Below are 10,165 nucleotides of genomic sequence, written 5' to 3'. Positions count from 1 at the left end.
TTTTTTTTTTTTTTTCAAATAAAGCCAAGGTAACACTCATTTTACATACAGCACGCAATGAAAATTACATAAATATATGACAGTGGGCAAATGCATAAAGCGCAGCATAATTTGAAATCACTAGTTTAAAGTTGATCCTGCGTCTCCAGTCAAGCAGAACTCTCCTCCTATCCACATTCAATTCGCATGGACCGACCGTCACGCAGAGAACACGCGATCATGCAGGATACAAATGCACACTTCACAAGATCTCAACTAGATTCGACTAAGTCTGCAAGGTTTGTGAAATTAAATGTTCATTAGTCATCCAAAGATTTGTTTAAATGATATAAATGTGTATTTGCTGAATGCTGACGGCAAATGAGAAAGTATTATAATGTTTGCCTTTCTATTACTAATAATATTAAAGCAATCGTTATAATACTTTTTTGTATAAATTTTAATTCATTTGTTTAACAGTTCTATCTGATTATTAGATAGACTTATATCCATATTAGACAGAACTGAACGACGACAGCGAACAAGAGGGAGAATGTGAGCGGTGTGCGCTCAGGCGCTGCGGCTGCCGTTCCCAGCGCCGTCAAAATAAAAGTCTGCCGCGCTGTCAAAATAAAAGTCCCGCCTCGAACACATCGGCCAAACAGATAAACTTATCGGCCGATGACGATATTTGAAAAATGCCAAATATTGGCCGATATATCAGCCTTGGCGATGTATCGGTCGACCACTATTAGCGTCCACACCAACTAGGGCTGCACGATATATCGTTTCAGCATCGATATCACGATGTGCACATCCGCGATAGTCCCATCGCAGGATGTGCGATGTTTAGTAGGCCTATACTGATCGTTATATTTATACTGATTGTTTTCTTTGCTCACACACAGACACAATGTCTACACCGGACACGACAGGTGTACAGAGATACCCATTTTAAATAAATTTAGTAGCAGAGCTACTGCAAGGAATTTTCAGTGCTGGAAACTCATTTATCCTTTGTTGAAACTTCCGCGTCGTCGCGGAGAGCGCAGGTCACGGTCGCTTAGCAACGACAGACGCCACGAAAGCGCAAGCTCCCGAGCGCTTTGGAAAGAAGGAGAAAGCTGTGCGGCTGGCGTTTTCCACGCGTTTTTAGGTGCAACATCTGAACGGCCCCAAAGTTTGTCTACACTATGCAGTGTTATTTTACATTTGATTATTCAATTTCTGTACCTGAATACTGTTAGACTTACCTGAAAAATATAAAGCACTGCTTATTTCATTTGTATCTTTGTTCTGTTATTTATCTATGCTTGTAATTTGTTTATTTCCTATACTGATTTACTCACCTAAAAAATCACCCCAATCATTGATTATTTTTTTTCCAAATAGAGCTATTGAAATCATCTGATTTTTTTTTCTTATCGCAATATATATCCCAGAAAAAAAAAATATCGCAATGTGAATTTTTTCCAATATCGTGCAGCCCTAACACCAACAGACGATAACATTCTGTTTATTACAAGTGTGCGCTGCAGTTTTGTCGGCTGCTACTTTAAATGCTCAAGCATTTTAAGAACGATAACTATAACGATAACTATATTAGCGTCCACACCAAAAGATAATAAGATTCTGTTTATTATAAGCATGCACTGCAGTTTTGTCACTTGCTGCATTAAATTCTCGAGCTTTTTAAAAATGATAAGATTATTTAATACACGAGTTTCACAATTTGAGTTGAATTACTGAAATAAATGAACTTTTCCACGACATTCTAATTTATTGAGATGCACCTGTATAACCGTAACTATATTAGTGTCCACATCAAGTCAATATTGTTTATTATAAGTGCACACTGCAGTTTTGACGTCCACTGTTTTAAACACTCAAGTTTAGAATGATAATTATAACGATATATTAGCATCCACACCAACAGATAATAACGTTCTGTTTATTATAAACTCACTGCAGTTTTGTTGTCTGCCATATTAAATGCTCAAGCTTTTTAATGTTTTTATCGTTCATCAGCTAGAAAAAAAATTTATCTAAAAGTGATTCCAATGATATTGTTCCGCAATGCCATTATCATATAGTTGTAGTGTGAACTTCTCTGTTCTCATAGAACTAGAATGTTTTTTAAAACTTTATCATTATTGCGTTAGTTCTCATCTTGGTGTGAATGGGCCTTAAGACTATTCAACAATTTTTTAGGCACTCCATTGGCTAGTCAATGTCAAAGATGTAGTTTGCATGCAAAGCTCACATCTGTTGGTTTGTTGAAAACCTGACCTCTAGACGGAGTCATGTACTCGACAGCGCAAGTCAGCTCGTATGAACCCAACTGGCGTTAAGAGGGATCAAACGGAGGTTCCCACGAGTGGCTGGATGAAATTTTCATCGTAAGCTCTGGATGATCTGAGGAGCCTTCTGCAGGTTGATGATGGGTTCCTGCTCTCGGCCTGATGCATTATTGAGAAGGATTTCATCTACAGTGGGCTTCAGGGAACACTTTTTGTCATACTGACAGAGGAACATATCGGTATTTCGACTAATACCGAGACCGCAGGAGGAGGATCAACAGGCTGAGAAGCTCGGTGTGCGCTCGACTAATCCTCATGCAATACAACAGCTAGGGGTGCAATAGGAAGGCAGACCTATTGACTTAATATTTAGATTAATGACTCCATAAGACTGGTCGAGGGATATCGTTTTCACACGCCTGCTTCTGAGAGCCGCGCAGCAGGAATAATTTAGACCTTGACAGCGGCATACGGACGGCAGCGTGGATGTCGATAGGCCGATGATGGACAGGCATATCTGACGCGGTTCTGCTTTTGCTCTGCCATTCAGGCATGGCGGCTCACTGTGTGTCCAGTCTCATCATGATGAGCTCTCCTGACTTAACCTGAGAACACATCTTGACATCTCGCCCGAGGCTCACAGTCAAGACTCCGTTTATACATAAAAGAGGCAGAGCCAAGTTTAGCTAGCGTAAGCGCAGACAGTTAACAAATGAACTTTGCTGTCTCCATTTCAATAATTTAGTTGCAGGGTCTCGTGTGAAGACAAACAGCATGCGAGGAGAGCTGAAAAGGTGGCTGAAGTTTAGAAGAGAAGTTTTAAGGCATATTATGCATCAGAGGGGCTTTAGTTTTGCTTCAGGACCCAAATTTGACATAAAAGCCAATCAAAATCTGGAGTAGTTTTTTGAGGATGATTGCACACTGTAAAAAAAATGGTTTTTCGAAAGTATAAATAAAACAAAGATTATTGGAGTATGTTTTACAAGAAAACACAATTTCAGTCATTATACATCAAAATTTCATATTTAAGTCAATGTGTTACTTGCCATTTCTTTGTTATTAATTAGGAAATTTACTAGCAATTTTTGAGTTAAAATTGCTTCTACACTATTTTTTTCAGTGAATGTCAAGCAAACCATCCATGCTAGCATTTGCAAAACTGCAAAATTATAGGGATGCACTGATTTTAAAATTCTGGCCGTTATCAATAAGCTAAAAATTATTTACTGGTCAATAAATGGCTGATATTACATTTTTATACAATTTTGTATTTAAATAACAATAGACACTATAAAACAATGATTTTAAGTGAACTTGGGCAAACCAATCACAAGTGGCCTGACATTCCACTAACATCATGAAAAGTGCTGTCATAATATTGTTGGTGTGGCATTGTTCCTCATCCTTTTACTTTTTTAACCCAATTTAGCTGATCTTTCATTCAAAATAACCAAAGATTGACAGAAAAATTCAGCAAAGCAATAGTGCTAAATAAAAAATGTTGATAAACTTTCATGAGGCACTCCATCTCAATTATTCTGATGAAAGCGGAGTGAGCGCTCTTTTAGAAAAGATTTCCAAACACGCGCGCACAAAACAGACATTTCTGCGTTACAACTGAGAGCGATCATTAAATATGCCCCTAAATAATTACAGAGAACATCTCTCTTCAAAGTAAACTTAAAAAGCCATACATCCAGCTATCCAAGATGGAAAATTAATTGATTCTCATCCATGTCTGAGAGCAACGTTTATCCAAAACAGAGCAAATCAGATGCTCTTCATAAGAACAATGCCCTGTTTCTGTGTGCATGCTTGATTCCCTTTATATGTGGCTGAAAACACCTCTATGAAGGAGGCTGAGCCATCTGGATGAAATCAAAACCATGCATTTCAGACCTACTCGCTGACTCTTAGACACACCAATAAACTCAGGGAAGCCAGAGAAGTGCTCAAGATGTTGGGGGAAAACAGGAGACCTAGATCAGAATCCGTTTTCATTCATTTCCACCTAAAAAAAAACACATTGCAAATTCTTGTGGCATTCCAACTGATTCACGGAATTAGATCGAATCTGTGGACGCTAAACTCTGATGAACCTGAGCTTTGAAATCTGTTCAGAACTAATCAAAGTCAACAATGCTGCAATAAACTTGACATTACTGATTCATAAAGTCCTCCCAAGTTCACTTTTTCAAGTGGCTCCTCCAAGCAAACTTGCCAAGGACGCCAATGAATGATGTCTAAACTTGGTTATTGCATCCTAAATCTAAATCAGCTGCTTAAGGTTAATGACACCTTTGCTTGACTAGTGCCGACAAATGTATTAACCTCCAACAACAGAACAAAGCCTGTGTGGTCACAACATGTCATCTCTGAATACAACACGTGAAACGGTAACCTGCGGTGTTAATGCGGTGCCCGTGGCACCAACACTTGAGGAGCCGTCTACATCCTTGCACAACCTGTGTTCGAGGATGTTCACTAGCATAAGAGTCGAAATGACCGTTTCAGACCATTAATGGAAAGTTTCTTGGAAAAACACCTTGTTTGTACACAAACTGTTGCAGACCCCTGGTACGAGGCAAACTTCTGGGAAGCTTTTTACACAAAAACTACTGCATAACACTGAAATATGAATAGTTTCAAAGTGGCAATCAACATCTGAACGACAAAATAACTCTAACCAAGTCTGAGACAATTACACTTTCTTCCAGAACTTCCATACAAAAACTTGGAATGGAAGCAATTTCTCTTGGATGCTGATATCCTATACATCATATTCACAATCTTCTCATGCAGTTTAACTATGACCACCAATATTTCCTTGCATTCTTCCTTCCTAAGTGTGTTACATCTCCACAATCATCTCAGACTCGCATACTAAGTGTCCTATCATCGTCTCCAAGTCTGACACGGTAACCTTCGACCACATATGACAGATTTATGAATATTACAGGTCACTTTATTGCATTTAAGGGATGTAACGTTGTTTCTATGGCAACAGATTGTACACAACAGTGGAAAGATCACATGGTGATGTACTACCATAAAATATTACAGTATGCAGTGTGGAAAAGTCAGCAAAACTTGAAGCAACAAGAGTTTTTATAAAAACCGGTACTCTGCGCTTCACCAAAAGACAAAATATTAAAATATTCGGGGAATATGTGTCGGAATTACAAAAATAACTTATTTATCAGTTAGCTTTAAAGCCAAAACGTGCAAATACACACGCAATGAGATACAAATAGCATTAAATAAGAAATAAACCAGCGCAAACAAACACGAACGGCGACTAAACACCTCCCCAACTTTGAAAAAAACGTCCGAAAACCGTGAGAAAAAGACTCGGATGCGTTTATCCAGCAATGTAACTCTCACACAACAGATGCACGGCATGTGATGTTGATGCAAAAGACACACAAGCTTTAAAATGAGTGATGCGAGCATGCAACATCACTCAGATTGGATGCACTGGACAGTTCATGTGTTCAGGTGCGCAACCAAACTTGAATAAAATCGAAAATGCACGGGCAACTCAAAGCATTAAAGTGCTACAACCGGCTATAAAGTTAGGAAGACTCCGGGACGATCACTCCAGAGCGCAAGTTCGCACTAAATACACCTTCAAACAATAGTACGCACAGTTTTAGAAAGTTGTGAGTCCGTAATAAGCAAAGCGAGACTCTTTAAAGGGCGCGCAATTCACTTACTTTTCTCTCGCTTGACTATCAGAAGGGACGACAGCTCCTTTACCTTTGGCGTACATGCTGGATTCTGTTTTAAGACTTTTACCCCACTCAACACCTGTCAAAGAAAGCAGCCAGGAAAACGGTCTATCTCCATAGCTACCCCCTTTAGTGTTTTCCCTCTTCCCCCCCCCCCCCTTTTTTTTTCTTTCTTTCTTTCTTTCTTTTTTTTTTCACATCTCCAACATTGGCCACAAATCAGGCACAGTTTCTATTGGGGGGACTTGAAACAGGTCGCTGGTGATTTTTTTCCCCTTTCTCGCGCTGTTCCAGGAATGCGCTCTGCCTCCCGCCTCGTCGGGAACGGTGGGGGCCTCTTAAAGGGGAACGCACACTCTTCCAGTGTTGACTAGGCTCAGGGACTGATATGGAAAAGACGCTAACATTGCCTCGGGCCTTCGTGTATGACTTTGAGGTTTTGAAAGTAAGAATTTACGCGTGTGTTCCGAGATTGGAAATCTGAGGAGTTTTATTGCCACATTTCTTTGTATGTCCAGTCACCTAATTGAAGGTTTGTTTGACAATTTGAGATATAATGCTGTTTTTTGTAGTATTGCTATCTGATATCCATTTTGTTGTTGATTTGGATTGTGTAGGTGATCTGCAAACTACACACAATATTTAAAGAAACAGGAAACCTTTTTAAGAGCTGTAGCCAGTGCTGGGAACTAACTGATTACATGTAATCCGGATTACGTAATCAGATTCCAAAAATTAAGTACTTGCAATTAGATTATGTTATGCTTTAAAAAGCTCATAATCAGAATACAGTTACATTCTTATGGATTACATGATTGCATATTAAGTGTTCCGATGCAAACTCTAAGTGCCGTCTGAAACTTTCTTCTACAATTAGCTTTTTTTATTAGGCTCCTATGTTTATGTTCAGTTATTTCACTTTAATGGCAATGAAAAGAACTGTTCATTGCTATTAAAGTGAAACTGCTGAACCTACACATAGGAGTCTGAAAAAAAGCTCATTTTAAAAGAAAATTTCAGACGGCACTTAGAGGTGTTTGCATCTGAACTCTTCATATGCAATCATGTAATCCAACACAGATGAAAATGAGGCTGTGAAGGATAGACTGCAGTCGTTACAATGCAACACACTTTATAAAGGTCCTAGATCACATAATTTTCATAACTCGCAACTTTTAAAACTGTTATGGAGTTTTTGTCTGCTGAAAGCTTTTTCCGGAAAGACAATTTGTCAGCTGAACAACCAGTATGTTGTTAAATAACAGTACAATCCATCGAAAACACTGTATTTCTGTGCCTCACAGCCTTGTTTTCATTCCTGTCAAAAATTAAATATGGCACTACCTTGATTAAGATCTATTAATCATTGCAAGTTAAAGGAATAGTTCACCCAAAAATCCATATGAATCGAGCGGTTTAATTCAAATATTGTGAAGAGATACAACTGTGTTATATGACAAACGGGTTTAATTTAAGCTTTCATTCACATGTAAACACATACACAGAGCACAATAAACATCTAAACACGGAAACCCATTTGTGTGTCACAAGCTAGATCAAAACTCATTGGTTGTCGCGCATCACACACATTTGAGTTTCCTTGTTACGCAATGTTATGTGCTCTATTTATGTGTGTCAAGCATTGTTCAAATGTAAATAAAAGCCTAAATTAAATCTGTTTATCATAGAAAGCATCTGTATCTCTAAACAACACTTGAAGCTCAGTTCATATGGATTTGTTTTATGACGCCTTTATGACCTTTTTAGATCTTAGAAGTTTTGGTTCAGTGGAGTATTTCGTTAACAAAAACTATGACAAAAAATGTTTGTTCACAAGCTTTTTTCCCATGACTAAAACGAGACGATGACGAGACAACAATACCGTCAATTAACGATAATTGTGACAATATCAACATGCAAAATTGTTGACGATAAAAGACGAGACTAAAATGTACAAAAACTATGCAAAAATCTCTTTCTATTTTTGTTGAAAAAAAGGAGACAAAATATTATTGTGGACTGCTGTACGTGCCTCTACTAGGGATGGGAAGATTCCCCGATTCGCTCGGTGCATCGGCATAAAAAGTTAAAGATGCGATGCATCAGTTTAAAAAGTGTGTATCGGCTACAAGTCGGCATTTGTATCGCGATGCATCGTTTCTAACATATTTGCATCGGTAAAAAACGATTTATTTATATATAATTACTAGTGGATGCGCTATACTTTTATTATTTAGAAAGTGACCAATAATCTGTGATCTATGTATTTGTTTGTCAAGCTGCTGCTGCGTGAATATATATAAAGTGTATTTTTATGATAGCAGTAACTGTAAAAGGACTATTGTAATGGGTAAATCAAATGTAAGCTAGTTCAGTACTAATTACGAAGCTCAAATTAGTTAATGTGTGCTTCTTATAGCAGTTTAGAAGTCATTTTCTTTATTGTTTATTTTCCTTTTAATTCAGTGATTTTAACTTTTAATTGAGTTATTTTAATGCTTTAAAGAGCAATTTTAGATTGTAATGTTCTAATGTTCTGCTATCTGTTCTGCAAAGGTACAGCTGTCATAAAACCAGAGAGCCTTTCTGCTTGGCTAGAAACTGTAAAAAAAAAAAAAGTTAAATAATAGCGTTCCTATTGGTCAGTGTTAGTTAACCTGCTTTAGACCAGGTTAGTTTCCCAGCATAAGTTGCCACAGTGACTGAAGTTGATCAATCTTAAATTTGCTTTATGGAACCAAATCATTTGACAATGAGTCAGACTAACTGAAATAAGCCGGCTTATTTGGTAAACTTGTTTTATGAAACAGGCCTCGAGGCATTAAAAGTGATCATATTTTTTCAATTGCATCGTATTGCTTTGAATCGCATTATGTTGAATCGAATCGAAATCGGCTCGCACTGCATCGTAACAGGGGTGAATCGTATCGCATCGGTAGCTGCTTCATATGTATCTTTAATGTATCGTATCGTTGGCTATGCATCGAGATGCGTATCGTATCGGCCTCAGTCATGAGATGCACATCCCTAGCCTCTACTATAGGAGCTTTCATGTGTGCGGTTGCCAGATATCAAGAGTTCAAATCCCCAAATCAGAGCTTCTCTGTTAAAAGACAATGAACTTTGTCTGAAAAACAAAATAGAAAAAAAGAATATGGGTAATGTTCTTTCTCAGTACTCTACTTTCTTGGCATGTTTGTGGCTGCCAAGTTTCAGCCATAGAAGCACGCAACATATGGTAGGTGACGCTTGCTCACTCTCATTGGCTATCGCGGGTATCACATCAGAGACAGAAGAACAATAATAATTAATAATTTGCATTTAGCGGACGCTTTTATCCAAAGCGACTTACAGTGCATTCAGGCTATACATTTTTTACCAGTATGTTTTACCAGTATGTTTTACCAAATAACACTATTTGATATCTACGACACCTGATCGGACGCTCTGTCTCGATCAGGAGCAGTTGAATAATCGTAACGACACCACACAATAGAGGATTTTTTGGACAAGCCTCGAATCTAGCCACGCCCCCTGATCGTTCGGGGGTGCAAATCGGTCTTAAAATCAGCCTTAAAATCTTCAAGTGTGTGGCCAGCCTTACGGAAGCACTGATCTGAAAACACAGACAAACAAGTAAGCTGGAGTTCAGCGATCTCCATGTGAGATGTTCGGCTTAAATGAAAGTGTCATTCAGCCAGTCTGTGTTCTGTGATGAGATCTCGACTATTTTGTTTGCAATTGTGGTTGATGAATAAATGCACTTACTCAACCGCTGTTGTTTTAATAGAGAAATATTATTGCAATTTAGAATTATTGGAATTACTATTAGGAATATAATATTTTTTGTTTGTTTTTACCAGTTTTCATAATGTAGACACAGAGAGTGCATATCTAAGTCTTTGATATTAATTTTTATATTAAATAGCCTATAAAAATCAGTACACTAGAGGAGGTCAAATAAACCATGTGTATGAGTTCACATTCTGTTGGTTTGTGCTTATTGGTGAAAGTGCAATACCTGAAATGTAAAAATAAATGTCTCAAATGACAACAATCATTGTGATTATAATTTTGAGCAACTATAAGTTAAACCATTATACAGCATGACGAAAATGTGACTAAGTTTTCATTGACTAAATCTAGACTAAA

The 10,165-nt window shown here is 37.8% G+C and overlaps 1 protein-coding gene across 2 annotated transcripts in view; it reads right to left on the bottom strand.

Moving 5' to 3' along the window:
* LOC107719571 (single-stranded DNA-binding protein 3-like) overlaps window positions 1-6,303 on the bottom strand; it is a 74,528-nt gene extending 68,225 nt beyond the window's left edge. The window contains exon 1 of one of the 2 annotated variants that reach the window (XM_016527020.1): window positions 5,999-6,303. In XM_016527020.1, the coding sequence (XP_016382506.1) occupies window positions 5,999-6,054 (56 nt within the window). In that variant the 5' untranslated portion in view covers window positions 6,055-6,303. The remainder of the gene's footprint in view (window positions 1-5,998) is intronic. The other variant, XM_016527021.1, reaches the window with a different exon arrangement.
* Between the last annotated feature and the right edge of the window lie 3,862 nt (window positions 6,304-10,165).

This window comes from Sinocyclocheilus rhinocerous, unplaced genomic scaffold, assembly GCF_001515625.1.
Source record: "Sinocyclocheilus rhinocerous isolate Xijiao unplaced genomic scaffold, SAMN03320098_v1.1 scaffold1294, whole genome shotgun sequence".
Classification (NCBI taxonomy): Eukaryota; Metazoa; Chordata; class Actinopteri; order Cypriniformes; family Cyprinidae; genus Sinocyclocheilus; species Sinocyclocheilus rhinocerous.
This window is presented reverse-complemented; position numbering and strand designations above follow the sequence as displayed.